The 17,432-nt window shown below is 40.3% G+C and overlaps 1 protein-coding gene across 1 annotated transcript; it reads left to right on the top strand.

Annotated features, from left to right (window-relative positions):
• The first annotated feature begins 8,387 nt into the window (after positions 1-8,387).
• Positions 8,388-17,229, top strand: TAF13 (TATA-box binding protein associated factor 13). Its single transcript, XM_021690108.2, has 4 exons — positions 8,388-8,459; positions 9,532-9,610; positions 13,224-13,321; positions 15,986-17,229. Exons 1-4 carry the CDS (start codon positions 8,433-8,435, stop codon positions 16,154-16,156), a joined length of 375 nt encoding a protein of 124 aa, XP_021545783.1. The 5' UTR covers positions 8,388-8,432; the 3' UTR covers positions 16,157-17,229.
• Positions 17,230-17,432: the final 203 nt, after the last annotated feature.

Genomic DNA, 17,432 nt, shown 5'->3' with positions numbered 1-17,432 from the left:
TACCTTGCTATTCATGGCCTTCCTGCAGCACTTTCCACTGTTCTCCCAGGTAGACTTTAAGCTTCAGCTGTGAAAATAACTTCTGTATTCTTCAAATGGTGCTGTCTGCTTTCACAGTTTTTGCTCATGCCATTTACTGTTTTGGTAATAACTTTATCTCATTTTGTACTAGAAGGAAACCACTCCAATTTTTTAAAAAAGATTTATTTATTCATTTTAGAGAGGGAGAGAGCACACAAGCAAGGGGAGGGGCAGAAGGAGAGGGAGAAACTCTGAAGCAGACTCTGACTCCCCACTGAGTTCGGAGCCTGATGCAGGGCTCCATCTCACCACCCTGAGATCATGACCTGAGCTGAAATCAAGAGTTGGCCACTTAACCGACTGAGCCACCCAGGTGCCCCAAAACCATTCCAATTTTTGTCACTCTCTGAAATATAAGTCTTTTTCCTCATGGATCTCAGAATTTAAGAATGAAGTTTAAGGACAAAGTCAAGGACAGTTGAAGAGCTGAGCAGAGTGACTGATTAGTTGTCTAATTACCATTTCAAAGGACAGTGATAGACCACAATATCCTACTCCGAATAAGTAGTTATTTTATTTTCTGCTCAGAATTTGCCCATTTCCATTTCTTCTTTTTCTATGTGTCTTTCTTCTTCTTCCTACTCCTTCTTCCCACTCTTACATTTATGACCTTCTTTCTTTCTCTCTCTACTACATTTTTTCTTTTCCAGGTTTTATAAAGTAGTTTATCTTTTTATTGAATAAAACGAATCTCACCAGATTTTTGTTTCAAAATTTGTTATACCAAGAATTTTATATTTAAAAATTAAATTCAAGTTTTCTTTCTGTAAAATTGGGTTGTATTGGTTGCTCCTTTCTAGGGTCATTGAATGATTAGATGAATTACTGTTTATAACAATACCTGGCATGAAGTAAGGGCTCCATAAAGGCTAGTTATTACTGTTTTTTGTTTTTTTAAAGATTTTATTTGACAGAGAGAGACACAGCGAGAGAAGGAACACAAGCAGGGGGAGTGGGAGAGGGAGAAGCAGGCTTCCCGCCGAACAGGGAGCCCGCCCGATGCGGGGCTCGATCCCAGGACTCTGGGATCATGACCTGAGCCGAAGGCAGACACTTAACGACTGAGCCACCCAGGTGCCCCAGTTATTACTGTTGTTGTTGTTCATTTGTTTAAAAAATATTAACCAGTGTCTATTATGTGCTCAGCACTTTGCTAGATTCTGTAGGAATAGAGGCAAAAATGAGTTCCTGCCCTCAGAAACAAACTGTATTGAAGAAGATAGATGAATGAACACATTTAATAGAGCACAGGCATTATGTATGTAATGACATTATCTTTGATCTTCATAACTGTTTTGCAGAATATTTTTAAAATGAGAAACCTGAGACTCAAAGAAGGCACGTGGGTGACATCACATAGCTAGTTAGGATCCAAACCCAGGTCTGTCTGACTTCAGAGCTCCCTTCCCCCTTGTTTTCACACTACTTCAAATTGGGATCCTTTCCACTGATACTAATCTTTGATGGTTTTGTTCCAAGCATTAGTGTTTCTGTCACGCTGGAAAGCACCATATAGCCTTACATCAGGCCAAAGCTTGGGCCGCTGGCTCTTGCAGCCAAACTGCAAGGAGTAAATAGAGCCCCACTGACTGGGGACTCAGTTCAGACAGTCCTTCCTCAGTTCATTTCAGCCTCCACTGGAAGACAGGCAGTTGTTGCCAAACACCTGTCAGTCAAGAACAGTGGCCTGTTTGTTCGGGTTTTTGTGGTCACTGTGGTGAACACTAATCAGTCATGGGGACCATGACTATGGCATTCTGGTTTAACCAAAGAGTAAGTTCAGTCCCAAAGGCGCAGCTTGCAACAATAGCTTCATTTGAATTACAACATATTTGAAAAGGGATGTCAAACAGGCATTAATTTATGCTACAAATATTTATTCCGGGACTTCCGAGCCTAAGGAATGTACTATCCTTTGGAAGCTCAAAGATGAATGAGAAACAGACTCTGTTTTTAATAAGATTTAGCAGACAAGATAAGCTGTGTGTATAAATCACCAGAAAATACAGTAGAAAGTGAGAAGTGTCGAAGGAAAATGAAAATTAAGTGCTGTGGGAGAGTAAAGGAGAAAGTGCTTTCAGCTGGAGAGCCCAGGGGAGGCTTAGTGGAGGTGAAGACATTTTAGCTGGGCTGGAAAGGTGCATGTAGCATTTCAGTAAAAAAGGTATTTTAGTGGGAAAGGAGTAGAGTGATCAAAGGCATGGAGATGGGAAAGCACAGGATAAGTTTGGGGCACAGCACCCTCTTGCCTTTCTCCTTCACTGGCTAACTCCAGTCATCCCTCAGGTCTCAGCTCAAACCTCACCTGCTCACAGAAGGCATCTCTGACCTTCTTGGGTTGCCTTCCGCCATCATGCTCTGATAGGATCATACAATATCTGTTCAGTTCATGTCCCTCTGCTGCACTGTAAGGTTCGTGAGCCTGGGACTATGTATTTTCAGTGTTTGTCATTTTATCCCCATTCCCATACCAGTGCTGCACATTTTACAGGTGCTTGTGAAATATTTTGTTGTGTGCATAATTGAATGTGGTCTGTGGAACTAGAATGGGGAATTCATGAAGGAGAACAGCAGAAGATGCTGCTGAAAGATAGGTTCTGGAATAAAAACAGCTAACACAGAATGTTGACTACATGCCAGGTACAATTCAAAGCACCTTCCGGGTGTTTACACATCTGAGCCTCCTAATAACCTTAGAAGGTTAGTAACTTATCTCCATCTCACAGATAAGGAAGTGATGTATTGAGAGGGCAAGTAAGTTGTCTCAAAAGTAGCATAGCTGGTAAGTAGTACTGCTAGGATTTTTTTTTTTTTTGAGAGAGAGTGTGTGTGTGTGCAGGCATAACGTAGGGGGAGGGGCAGAGGAAAGAGAGAATCTTTTTTTTTTTTAAGATTTTATTTATCTATTTGACAGAGACACAGCGAGAGAGGGAACACAAGCAGGGGGAGTGGGAGAGGGAGAAGCAGGCTTCACGCCAAGCAGGAAGCCTGATGCGGGGCTCAATCCCAGGACCCTGGGATCATGACCCGAGCTAAAGACAGATGCTTAACGACTGAGCCACCCAGGTGCCCCGGGAGAGAGAGAATCTTGAGCAGATTCATGCTGAGTGTGGAGCCCAATTCAGGGCTACTACCCTGAGATCATGACCTGAGCAGAAAGGAAAAGTGAGATGCTCAACTGACTGAGCCGCCCAGGCACCCCAAGTACAGCTAGGATTTTAAAACCGACTCATCTGACCCCGGAGCAAGTTTAACCAAAGGGTATAGGTATTCTTTAGTAAAGAAGCAGATGGTTAAGACTGCACAAGATTATTGTGGAAATTCTGAAAGCCACTTTAAAAAAATGACACTACCTCACTCAACCCCAAACAGGGAGTGGCACTGAAGTCTGTACCCTGGGGTGGAGGGGAAGGAGTGAGGGGTGGGGTGGAGGGGGGGCGGCAGGGTGAGGGTGGGACTGCTTAGCTTCTCCTGGATTTGGGGTCTAGTTGGTACTACCTGCCTGCCCTCTCCTATCCCATCCTAATATATGCCTCAAGCCCACCACCCAGCCTCCTGTTTTCTTCATTTCTTATAGCCCCTCCCACTGCCTTTCTGTCCAAATTTTTCTCCCACAACTCAGCTCTACTGCTCCCTTCTATCAGCTACTGCTGTCTGCCTCTCTGCTGACTCCATTCTTTTGGGAACAAATCTCTTTTGTCATTAACCTTTTCTTTAGAAGCTCATTCCACTTTTTTGCCATAATAAAAACCTGACTTTTTCTAGCAGTTAGCTAAGTGTCTGGCACAAATTCACAGCCTTACTCATTTGGTAATTATTTATTCAAAGTCCACCTTCCTTGAGCCTACTGCCCTTTAAGGCTATTTTCCTCTCTTTGCTTTTCTACCCTTCACTGTCCAACTGTACACTCATTCCTTAACCTCTTATAATCTGGCTTCCGTCTTCACTATTGCCCTGAAACTATTTTGTCCAGATTATTCTACCACTTCCTAATTGTCAAATCCTAGACTTCATCTTCAATCTCTTAAACTCTTAATCTCTGTGGCACAGAGCACTCCTGACCACTTGCTTCTTTTTGAAATTTTTTCTCTTTTGGCTTTCGAAATATGTTCTTTTCCTTTTCATCTTTCTTCTTTATCTTTTCCTACAGTTAAAAATGATTAAAGAGATTTAGGAAAAGGCCTTGGATTTGAACACTTCATGGAAGGCAGAACGCTTTTATAGGATAAAGAGTAAAGAACAAGAAAGAGAAAAATGAAAATATCTGATTGACTGGCTGATAGTCAACCTTGTTTGGAGTGAGAAGGCCCAGAATTGGCTTGGCCTTTGGGGATTGGCTAAGGAATATGCTGCATTTCTGGTCAAACAGAACAATCAAGTTTCCATTTGCTGACGTGGCACCTGGGGCAGGAATAGTTCCACCGTGGGTCTAGAAATCTATTTCAACACTACCTCTTGGACCATTCCTTCTTTTCTATTTCGTGAGGTACCATTTCTAAGGATCTCCCCTTTGCCCCCCTTCTCTCTTGCCTTTATTGCTGAGCAGTCTTTAAACTCTCACCTTTGTGTTGATGTCTCCCACACCATTTTCTTTGGTCCCAATTTCTCTGTGGTTTTTCGGGCCTGCGTGTCATTCTGCCTATAGGACATCTCTAGACGCTTAGACTGAGCTCATTTTCTCCCCCTACCCCAATAGATTTCCCATTTTACTTTCCAATTTATATTAATAACGTTCCATCCATCTGGATGTAAACCTCTCTCTCCGTAGCTATCAGATTCATTCAGACACAAAGTCCTGTAAATTCTACCTCCTAAATTCCTTCTTTTTAATTCAGGTTCTAATCATCTCTCATCCTAGGTCTCCCTGCTCAAGTGATCTTTTTTTTTTTTAAAGATAGGGTCGTGTGTCTCTTCTGCTTAAAGACCTCCCAGGAACTCTGCACTGTGAAGTTCAGTCTCGGAAGAGAACATTCCAGGCCTTTCACACTCTAACTCCAGCTTCATTCCAGCCTCATTTCCTGCATCCCCACCTAACAAACTGGGCTCTGGTAATCCACCTGAAACATTTCCTAGAAGCACACAATGACTTTTCACTCTCTCTGCTTTATTTCTGCTCTGCTCATAACTGCATTTTTTTTAACCTTTTATATTTTGAATCTCAGGTTCAGAAGGTTAAATTATTGACACTCTGCAGTTCATGACATACTATTGTAATTGGCCCTTCCAAAGTCCTTCACCTGTTATTTATCCGTGCATTGCCCCACAACCTTTCAATGTATTTAATATATATGTTTTTTTTAATGTATATGTTTTCTTATTTGTTCCTGTAAAATATCTACTTTTTGTGTGTCTCTATATTTAATTTACATTATAGATCTCATTGTGTTTCTTTGTAAATTTAGCACTATGTTTCTAAGCTCTGTCCATGTGGTTAGTCTATTACTTCTGATTGCTGCATAGTGCTTCTTGGTGTGTACCCAGCACATTTTATCTATCCCTTGATGATGGACACTGTGAATGTTTTATACCTGAACCCCTGGACAAGGCCAGAGTTTTATCACTACCTAACACAGTGATTCTCAACCCTATCAGACTCAACGATCTTCCTTAAATAACAAAAGTATTATAATGTCTCCTTTATTATTCTGAAATGACATTCACAGATCATATAACCTACTGTGGTAGGCACCCTCTCAGAGAACCCCCAATGATGTCTGCCTCCTGTTACACTCATCCTTGTGTAATCCCCTCTCCTTGAGAATAGGCTGCACTTAGTTGAATTCTCTTAAATAGAATAGGACAGAAGTGATGGGATGCCACTTACAAGGTTAGGTTACAAAAAAAAACTGTGGTTCCTGTCTTGGGTGTTCCTGATTCTCTCCCTCATCTGTGCTGAGAGAAGCCAGCTGCCATGTTATAAGCTGCCATATGGAAAGGACCATATGGCAAAAAACCGAGGGAGGCCTCTGGCAATAGCCAGTGATGAACTGAGGCCTTTAGTCTAACAACCTGAAGGAACTGAATCCTGTGGACAACCATGTAAGTGATTTTGGAAGTGGATCTTTCCCCATCAATACCTCAGATGAGACTGCAGTCCCAGGCAAACACCCTACCAGCACCATAAGGGACCTTGAGCCAGCTAAACTGCACCCAGCTAACCTGCACCCAAATTCCTGACCCACAGAAACTGTGTGATAAATGTTTGTTTTAAGCCACTAAGTTTGGGGATAATTTGTTACAGACAACAAATAACAAATATACCTAACTATCCAATAATTTAAAAATAATATATAATGCCCTATTGTAATAGAAAGATAAAATACAGACAGTGAATTATAATATGTTTCAAGATATGAATGCTCAGGCATGACTACACTAGAGGGTATAATGATTTTAGATGCTTGCCCCTACATGTAGAATCACCATGAATGCAAGAGCTACAAATGCAGAATGACTCCAGTGAGTATGGGCTACTCAAATTATTACAAGTGATGTGGCTTTTGGTGACACTATTTCCTGAAATGGTTCACAGCTCTTGGTAAGTTCCAAACAAAACAAAGTACAATATCCCTCCAATTTTAGGGTACTTACTATTTTGGGAAAAGCTCAGTTCATTCCTCCCTGTGTCTTTCTTCTTTACTTTCACACAGAACATTTAATGTCTGACACTTCTGGTCACCAAATGTGGGCTTCTTTTCCCACACCAAACTGTAACACCAGCTGGGTGTCCTACAATCTAACTCAATTCTGCACACTATCTACCTGGAAATAGTGTTAAATCCCATGGGCTAAGGAAGGGCTCAATCCCACAAGACTGCCTCCCACTTTAGATGCCAATCACAAGTAGTAGGTCCCAGGTTGCCCACATGTCTGTCCACCTTGGTTACAAATCAGAGGTTCCCATGACTTTGCTCCCCCTTGGATTTATTTGCTAGAACAGCTCACAGAACTCAGGGAAATATTTACTTAGATGAACAGCCAGATGATTAGAGTGAGGTCTGGGAGGGTCCTAAGTGAAGAGCTTCTGTCCCTGTGGAGTTGGGGGTGTGTCATTCTCTCCAAAGGTGGATGTGTTCCCCAACCTGGAAGCTCTCCAAACCCCCTACTATTGGGATTTTTATGCCTCATGTAGGAATGATCAATTATTAACTACATTTCCAGCCTCCCTCCCATCTCTGGAGAATGGGAGCTGGGGCTGAAAACTCCAACCTTCTGATTGTGGCTTGGCCCTTCTGGTGACAGCCCCCAGCCAGGAGCCCACCCTAAATTGCCTCATGAGAACAAAAGATGCTCCTATCCGCTTACCACTTAGGAAATTGCAAGGGTTTTAGGAGCTCTGTGCCAGGAACTGGCAGCAGAGACCACTATATTTTATATTATCTCACAGTTGCATTCCTAGAAAATCAAATGTTAAGAGCATAGGACATGCTTTGTGTCTATATGTTAACAATGTTAGGTTCTAGGCTCAGATAATTAAAGATTTTTCGTTCGCATGAATCTTTAGCAGGACATTCAGAAATATTGTGGGACCCTTCCTTGTGTGGCATCATGTCTTGCATTGCAGAACATTTGATATCCCTAGCTTTAGCCTTCTAATGCCAGTGGTTTTCCTGATTGTTCTGAACACAAAACTCCCCACAAATACTTAATCCTCAGTCTGAGGGGTGGTGTTTTCCTCTTAAAAACTAATAGCGAAGAAAAACATACCCAATAACCCGTATAGTGCTTGCCATTTAATAATAGTGTAACTATAAGTTGTTAAATTTGTTTAAATACACTCTTCCGGGGCGCCTGGGTGGCTCAGTTGGTTAAGCGATTGCCTTCGGCTCAGGTCATGATCCCGGAGTCCTGGGATCGAGTCCCACATCGGGCTCCCAGCTCAGCGGGGAGCCTGCTTCTCCCTCTGACCCTCTCCCCTCTCATGCTGTTTCTCTCTCTCTCTCAAATAAATAAATAAATAAAATCTCTAAAAAAATAAAAAAATAAATACACTCTTCGGGCAGCCCAAGTACGCATAGCTTCACAACCCCGAACCAGGAAGTGGTGATTCGCTATGTAGAAGCCAATTCAGAGCCACAACAAGATATACACCGCTCAGCCCACGATTTCCCTTTTTTTTTTTTTGCTAATGTTTAATTAATCCGTGACCCCGATCACAGAGCGTAGAGCTCATCCCCCTCCGTAAACTCCGTGGCCTCTGCTGTTAGTTTCTGCGCATCTTCCCCCCCGTCCCCCACCCCAGCTGGCCGAGCAGGCCCCGCCCCGCCCTGCGCGTCACCGGAAGTGAGGCAGAGGAAATAGTAAAACCCGCTGGGAGCGAGGTGGCGGAGCCGTGTAAGCTGGCTGGTGGCATGGCAGACGAGGAGGAAGACCCTACTGTGAGTGACCACCACTGTTCCACCCCACTCTTTTCTTCACTCCCTGGGGTACAGAAGCGGATCCTGAGTTCAGAATCACTCGAGATTTTCCTTAGCGAATTCACTCGAGAGAGTTCGGGGACTTTACGCTGTGCTAGCCTTTCCCTTCGGATTCATCTCTTAGTACGTGGGGCAGGACGTGACGGAAGAGTAGGAAGGTGGCTCCTTGTTCTTTGCTTTTGGTTTGTATTTGCTAGACACTCTTTGAATCGCCTGGACGGTCATCAGAGGACAAAGCTAATATTTGTTAGCTCTCATGAAAGAACACTGCAGCTGGTAACAAAACTATATACTTACTGTAAAGTTGTGGGAAAATAATGGACCGAAAGTCAGGCAACCTGGATTTCAAAATCTCTGTTATCTATGATCAAGTTACTTAACTTTGAGCCTCGGTTTTCGTGGCATAAAATGGGGTTAAGGCTTATTTGAGGAAAGTTCCTAGCCCTGTATGAGCAGTGCTTAGAAAATACTAGTTTTGCTTACTTTGATTAAATACCAACTCTCTCTCCCTTTTTAAAAAATACCAACTCTTAATAGTAAAACTGTGTAGGGGCACCTGGGTGGCTCAGTCGTTAAGCGTCTGCCGTCGGCTCAGGTCATGATCCCAGAGTCCTGAGATCGAGCCCCACATCGGGCTCCTTGCTCAGCGGGAAGCCTGCTTCTCCCTCTCCCACTCCCCCTGCTTGTGTTCCCTCTCTCGCTGTCTCTCTCTCTGTCAAAAAATAAATAAAATCTTAAAAAAAAAAAAATAGTAAAACTGTGTAGTAATAGGCTAACTAGTTGGTTTAAAAAAAAGAAAGTATGGTTATTGGAACTCTTCCAGGAGAGGCAGTAGGATTATTTGTTAGGGACACTGTAGAAGCCATTCCTGCATGAGTGGGAAGTTGGATTGGATAGTCTTTAAGGCTCCTAAAATGCTAAGATTTCATAATTTGCTGCTTGTTTTAGGCTCTCTGGCATGACAGTGTTGAAAATGGAAAAAAAAAATCAAATGCAGTGCTTGACATTTCTATATATACATTTTAATTTATAGTTTGAGGAAGAAAATGAAGAAATTGGAGGAGGTGCAGAAGGCGGACAGGGTAAAAGGAAGAGACTTTTTTCTAAAGAATGTAAGTAATATTTGACAATGATTTAATTACAGATGATAAAAACTTTTGGACATGTCTGTTCAAAGTAGATTAATGTTCTGAATGTGTTTCTCTGTGGGGACAATATTCTCAGATTTGCCTATAAAATTCTCTAGTTTCTGAATCATAGATACGAGTGATCCTAACCCCAAACTATATGTGTATAGGTGGGTGGGTGTGTGTATACACTTTTTTTTTTTTTTTTTTAAGTGAGGAAATGTGATCAGTGTTTCAATTCAGGGCCTTAGAACATACCTCCATTACTTTTTGTGTCCCTTGCTATTGCAGCAGAACTCCTTTGTCTGCAAGTCAGAGGTTTTGATGGATCCTGGGACAGGTGCTGAGGGTATGGAATTAAGTTGGGGCTTTGGACTAAGGCATTGGACAAGACAGAAAGGTGGTGAACAGTGTAAGACATTACAGTGGCATAGAGATTATAATGTATTGGTTCTCTAGTATATTCCCTCAGTAGGCTGGTTTGACTCTTTTTGGCAGCAGCAAGAGGGAGAGCTGCTGTTTCTAGTGATAGTCAAAGCCAGCCCCTGAAAGGCACTGTGACAACGTGCTCTCCATCCTGTGTCCTTTACACAGTTATGGCTGAGTATTCACAGATGAGACAACACATGAAGATATGGTTTATTTATGCTGGGTCAAACAAGTGGTTCCCAAATGCTCTTGAAACTGCAGTCAGTAGGGCTTTATATATATATATTTTTTAACGACTCAAATCCTCCATATCTCAGTTTCTCACCTAAAGCTGACCACTCCTTAATCCATCTTTGATACTGTTTACTCCATTTGTGTTTTTACTTCTTATATCAGCCTAAGAAGGGGATTTCCACACCAGAGCATCCCAGAGTGATGTTTGCATTGCCAGTTCTAAGCAGAAACCTTTGTTCTACTTGGATTGCTTTATTTTTGTGATGATAAGAATTTGGAATCTTCACAGCCTTCTCCTTGTCTTACCTGAATCTTGATATACCTTAATGGCCAAGCTCTGTTCTCCTAAACCTTCTTTTTAAAAAAATTTTTGCTACTATAACACAATGTTTCAAAGCATTCATTGGCATTTGTGTCTTTACAAACCAAATGCAGTTTACATACATACTAGTGAATTATGCCCATCACAATGTTAATGACAAAGTATCTTACTCAAATTTTTAAGGAAGAATAGTAAGCTTACAATGGAGAATCCTGGCAGACAAGTAATGTCTAAAGTGTTAGCCAGGGGCGCCTGGGTGGCTCAGTCGTTAAGCGTCTGCCTTCGGCTCAGGTCATGATCCCAGGGTCCTGGGATTGGGCCCCGCATTGGGCTCCCTGCTCCGCGGGAAGCCTGCTTCTCCCTCTCCCACTCCCCCTGCTTGTGTTCCCTCTCTCACTGTGTCTCTCTCTGTCAAAGAAATAAATAAAAAATCTTAAAAAAAAAATTAAATAAAGTGTGAGCCAAATGATCAAAGTCAGTTCACCAGTAATACATATTAACATCATGTACCTCTGATATGATGCATTAAGAGGGCACATCACCTCTATGGTACCCTTTCTAGTAATGTGTAACCACAGTCTAATCATGAGAAAACACCAGACAAACCCAAATTGGAGAACATTCTACAAGATCACTAACCAGTGTCCTTCCAAAGTGTCATAGTCATGAAAGATGAGAAAAGTCTGAGGAACTGTCACTGCTCAGTGGAAAGTAAGGAGGCATGATAACTAAATAGTGTGGGATCCTGAAATAGAAAAAGGACATTAGTTGAAAAACTGGTACAATCTGAGTAAGTTCTGTACTTGTATCAGTGTTAATTTCTTCATTTTGATAAATGTCTGTGGCTCTATAAGATGTTAACATCAGGGGATGGTGGATATAGGGTATTTGGGAGCTCTGTACTATTTTTGCAACTCTTTTGTAAGTCTGAAATTATCTCAAAAAAGAAAAGGCAAGAAAGTTGTCAGAATCCAAAAGGGAGAAAAAATATTGGCTCTTGTGTTTGTTTTGTACCCCCTGTATCTGGACCTAAAGGCTCTTGCCAGTTTAAACCCTAGGGATACCCCTCTCCCAGCCTGACTTCCAGATCACCCCTTTCTTTTCCTCCCTAGGCCTGGTGTACCTAATTCTTTCAGTTCGACCAACTTTTGCTTCTCCTAAATAGGAATTATTCTTAATGTACTCATTTCTTCCTTTAAAAGTGTTCTAGGGGGCGCCTGGGTGGCTCAGTTGGTTAAGCGACTGCCTTCGGCTCAGGTCATGATCCTGGAGTCCCTGGATCGAGTCCCGCATCGGGCTCCCTGCTCGGCAGGGAGTCTGCTTCTTCCTCTGACCCTCCTCCCTCTCATGCTCTCTGTATCTCATTCTCTCTGTCTCAAATAAATAAATAAAATCTTAAAAAAAAAAAAAGTGTTCTAGGGTTTTTTGTTTTGTTTTGTTTTTACTGTACTTAAATTGTACTAGTCTTAAATGAACAGCTTGATGAATTTTATGTATTTACATATACTTACAACCACCACTCAGATACAAAATATTTCCAACCTATGATAGGTTTTTTTTTTTTTTAACATTTATATACCGCTTTCAGAATCTGATAAGAGTTGATTATTCTTTGCAGAACAGTGCACACACACAAATAATATATAAAATTTTTACATATAATTTCAGAAGGGTTCAAGGGTTTCTCAAAGCCTGTCCATAGACTAACTGGGGGTTTATAGCCTATAGGATGATAATCCATATGGATCCCATCTGCCTTAAACTACCAAGAAGTGTAATACTGTTGAGGATAGGAATATAGACTCTGGAGCCAGATCACCTGCGTTCAAACGTGGACTCCATCTCTTACTATTTGTGTGACCTTGGGTAAATCACTTAGCTCAGTGCCTCAGTTTTCTTACCTAAATGGAATAGGGATAATAATAGTATCTACTTCAAAGGATTGTTGTGAGGATTAAATGAGTTTTATTTTTATTACTCTGTATTAGAGTTTTTTTTCTCTTCTGCATTTTCTATGGTTCTTTCAGATGAAGCCTGAAAGGACTTGGTTAGCAGTGCATTCATTGATCTAGGAAATGAAATATCAAGATTCTACATAGTTTACTTTCTCCATTTGATTACCCTGTTCTTCATATAAGAAGTAATTGGAGCAATTTCTCTCATGTCCTTTTCCCTCTGTTAGTATCAGAAAGGATTTTGCCTTCTCTTTTCCAATGCACCACTGCCCTCCCCTAACCCCAGACCATATATGCACAGAACACTCCCAGTAAGGGCTGAGCCATTGCTACTCATCCTGTCACTGCCATGGCGTTTCCTACTTCAGGTTATTCCAGGGTTGTGGGTAAATAGGTAATAGAGGTTAGGGAAAGAATATTGATGTCAGGGTTCAGTAGCTGGGAGGGAACAGGAGTTCCTACTAGGGAAGGACAGTTAGGAACAGTTGGTTATGAGATTGTGGTTAAAATCTTTTACACTTAAGTCCGTGCTTGTAGACACAATGTAAATACGTTTATACAAGTATCTTCTCTATCTTAGTCCATTTCTAACTTGAAAAAAGTATTGGTAAAATTGTTAAATTTGTTCAGGTAAACAAAAACGATTGTTCTTTTACAGTGCGATGTATGATGTATGGGTTTGGGGATGACCAGAATCCTTATACTGAGTCAGTGGATATTCTTGAAGACCTTGTCATAGAGTTCATCACTGAAATGGTAAGAATTTTTTGTAATTGGTCTTAGTTAATTGAGTAATAGATTTGAAATTCTAACTTTTAGTTAAGACTAGAACTATGCCATCCTTTTGAAATAAGATTATCCATTTGAGTGCCTTTTTGTGGAAGTTACTGATTACTATTTATCATTAAAGATACATAGATATGTAAACATACACACATGTACATGTGTACACACATAAAATAGTCTACCCTTTCCTGAATTTTATTTATAAGGACATAATTATAAGATCCTTGAGTAAAATTTAAAAATGGTAACCATAATCCCATCATCTAATTTAAGTTTCCCCCTTCCAGTATTTATTTAAATGTATACAATGCTGGGGCGCTTGGGTGGCTCAGTCACTTAAGCCTTTCCCTTCAACTCAGGTGATGATCTCGGGGTCCTGGGATCATGACCTGAGCTAAAGGCAGACGCTTAATGGTTGAGCCACCCAGGCGCCCCAAGTAAATAAAATCTTAAAAAAAAAAGTATACGATGCTTACATAGTGGTAATCATGGTATGCATTTTTTACTCAAAATTTTACAGTACATACTTCCTATATTCTAATCACAATTATTTTAAAGGATTTTTTTTTTTTTTAATTCATTCGAGACAGAGAGAGAGAGAATACGAGCAGGGGGAGAAGCAGAGGGAGGGGGAGAAGCAGGCCCCCCGCTGAGCAGGGAGCCGGATGTGGGGCTCGATCCCAGGATCCTGGGATCATGACCTGAGCCAAAGGCAGACACTTAACCATCTGAGCCACCCAGGCGCCCTGATAATCACAATTATTTTAGTAGTTAAGTAAAATTCATTTAAATTGTTTCCTAATATATTTAACCATTTCTTTCTTGTATAAGTTATTTACAGATTATTAAGTGAATAGATAATTTTGAATGACCATATTCATGAAATTTCCTCCCATCTCCTTGGATAAATTCACAGGGTTGGGAATACTGAGTTCGGTTGTGTTCCTATGAATTTCTACCCTGTGTTATGGATTATTTCCTTAGTACGGAATAATAGAAGTAAAATTCCTGCATCAGACAGTATGCATTTTTAAAAATTCTTTTCCATTTATAAAAGTAATATTTATTAAATTTAGGAAGTATAAAAAAGTTCAGGAAAGGGGTGCCTGGGTGGCTCAGTCAGTTGGGCATCTGCCTTTGGCTCAGGTCATGATCTCAGGGTCCTGGGATCGAACCCCGCATCAGGCTCTCTGTTCATCGCGGAGTCTGCTTCTCCCTCTCACGGTCCCTCTGTGCTCTCTCTTCCTCTCTCTTTCTCAAATAAATAAATCTTAAAAAAAAAATGCAGAAGGGGCGCCTGGGTGGCTCAGTCAGTTAAGCGTCTGCCTTCGGCTCAGGTCATGATCCCAGGGTCCTGGGATCGAGCCCCGCATCAGGCTCCCTGCTCCGCAGGAAACTTGCTTCTCCCTCCCCCACTCCCCCTGCTTGAGTTCCCTTTCTCGCTGTGCCTCTCTCTGTCAAATAAATAAATAAAATCTTTAAAAAAAAAAAAAATGCAGAAAAGAAAATAGAAATCTGTAATCCTTCCACCTAGAGACCCCTAATGCTGAGATTTTGGTGAATATTTTCTTGATTTTTTGCACATATTTTTAAACTTTATTAAATTGAAATCATATAGTATATTTAGTCTTAGAGCCTGCTTTTTCACTTAAGTAGAACTCTGTCCTCTGTGTCCTTGCATAACACTCTATAATTTTAATGGCTTTATAATGTTAGTTGATTAGATGTGCCCAAATTTATTTAATGCCTTACTAAATAGATTCCCCTTTTTTAGTCATTAGAAATAATGCTATGATGAACCTTTGTTTGTTTTTTAAAGATTTTATTTATTTGAGAGAGTGAGCAAGAGAGAGAGAGAGAATGAGCAGGGGGAGGAGCAGAGGGAGAAGCAGATTCCCCGCTGAGCAGGGAGCCCAACGTGGGGCTCGATCGCAGAACTCTGGGATCATGACCTGAGCCAAAGGCAGATGCTTAACTGACTGAGCCACCCAGGCACCCCGAATCTTTGTTTTTGTACAGGATGAATGTATGATAGGAGATGAGATTTATTTGAATTTAAGAAAACCTACCACTATTTATCAACTACTGAGACAGAAAGCTTAAATGAAATGTGCAGTTAAAGAAATTATAGAATTATAAAAATGAAGACAAAGCTACATAGATCAAAAAAGAAACATCAATAGATTTGATAGTTTTAATGTCCTTAGTATTTTTTTCTTTAAAGATTTTATTTATTTATTTGACAGAGAGAGACACAGCGAGAGAGGGAACACAAGCAGGGGGAGTGGGAGAGGGAGAAGCAGGCTTCCCGCTGAGCAGGGAGCCCGATGCGGGGCTCGATCCCAGAACCCTGGGATCGTGACCTGAGCCGAAGGCAGATGCTTGATGACTGAGCCGCCCAGGCGCCCCTAATGTCCTTAGTATTAAAAAATGTCTGTAAACCATTAAGAGAAACATTCCTATAACACAGTAGAAAGTAGACAAAGGACATGAATAGGAAGACAATTCACAAATGAATAGGTATAATAATTAGAAGAGAAAATCTTCAAACTCACCAGTATTAAATAAATGCAAATTGAAAGAGTAAAATATTAGATTTGTTTTAAGTTAATTTAATTTATTTCTTTGTAATAGACTCACAAGGCAATGTCAATTGGAAGACAAGGTCGGGTACAAGTTGAAGATATCGTCTTCTTGATTCGAAAGGACCCAAGGAAGTTTGCTAGGGTTAAAGACTTGCTTACTATGAATGAAGAATTGAAACGAGCTAGAAAAGCATTTGATGAAGCAAACTATGGATCTTGACACCTTCTGTACTTTCTGAAGCTTCATTATCTTCTGGGGAAACCATATATCATAACTTTATTTTCCACATTGGGGTCCTAATATCTAGCCATGTATATGCAAGATGGAGAAACAAAAAGTCTTCAGCTTTTATTTTCAGGTCTTCGATTTTAGAATGATATTTGAGCCTTGAATTGCCTGCCGTTACAGGACTATACTTGAATTACTTACTGGGTTTTAATGACCACATGTAAGTTGAAGTACCTTGCAAACTATGTGGTTCCTTCTGACTTTAGACTAAGTGATGAAGTAATATTTATGTATTGGGTGTATTTGTGCCCTTGTAGGCTATACCGTAGCTGTTTAATATATGAAATCTATAGGGCACCTTCGACTATGATTGCTAAGACGTGTTTCATGTATTCTAAAGTTTTTAGACTATGGTAGGCTAAGAGATTATTAAAAGATAGTGAACTGGTTTGCTTTTTTTTTTTTAAGGAGAAGATGATACAAGAAAATAGTCTTGTAGGAATGTTTATCTAAGATATTTTTTTTTAATATTCTTTAGATTACAAGAATGATTATTTTTTAAACTAAAAGTTTCATGTGAATTCTTCCGTATTGGAAGGCTTTTGATTTAAAACATTTTGGGCTTATAATGTACTAGTTGTCAAGTTTTAAGAGAACTAATTTTCCCAGGTCAGATTAAAGCTTCTAGAAGTAAATGCTTTCAGTAGTAGGAATGGTATTGCTTAAAAAGCTGATGGCAGGATAAGCATTTGGGATAGTGTTTTATTAATGTATTTGTTAGTACTTGTTCATTGTGGAAGTGTGTACTTGACTAAAACCATATATGGCTATGGAAACCACTTTTGTAGTTCAGGATATACAAGTTTTGTGTGTGTTTAGCTTATTAAATTATTGCACTTAGTTTAAAATAAGGATTAAAACTGCATTTAAAGGGATCACTGAATATTACTCTGTGAAACAGTGTTTTGTGCACTGCTTATAAACATTATCTATAAATCAGCATGTAGGAGAATTTCACTTTCTTAATCTGTTGATACAAGGAATAAAGTAAAAAATTAGATTAATAATTGAATTTGACTTTTTCTTCCCATTACTAGTAATACAATTCTGGCTGCTTAAGCTCACTGAAAACTTTTTTTCTATATTCTTACAATCCTCCTGAATTGATAATGAGATTCAAGATAGCTGGACTGATCTTTTTGTTACTTAAAAAAGTAAAAACCGGGGCACCTGGCTGGCTCAGTTGGTAGAGCATGTGACTCTCAAT

The sequence above is a fragment of the Neomonachus schauinslandi genome, chromosome 4, assembly GCF_002201575.2.
Source record: "Neomonachus schauinslandi chromosome 4, ASM220157v2, whole genome shotgun sequence".
Taxonomy (NCBI): Eukaryota; Metazoa; Chordata; class Mammalia; order Carnivora; family Phocidae; genus Neomonachus; species Neomonachus schauinslandi.
The sequence above is the reverse complement of the archived record's forward strand: the minus strand, read 5'-3'. Positions and strand labels throughout refer to the sequence as shown.

Excerpts from the sequence above, each read along its gene's own strand:
- TAF13 (XM_021690108.2), top strand. The coding sequence starts at position 8,433 with ATGGCAGACGAGGAGGAAGACCCTACT. Across the intron at positions 8,460-9,531 it reads ACGAGGAGGAAGACCCTACT|TTTGAGGAAGAAAATGAAGA; the intron begins GTGAGTGACCAC and ends TTTAATTTATAG. Across the intron at positions 13,322-15,985 it reads TAGAGTTCATCACTGAAATG|ACTCACAAGGCAATGTCAAT; the intron begins GTAAGAATTTTT and ends TCTTTGTAATAG.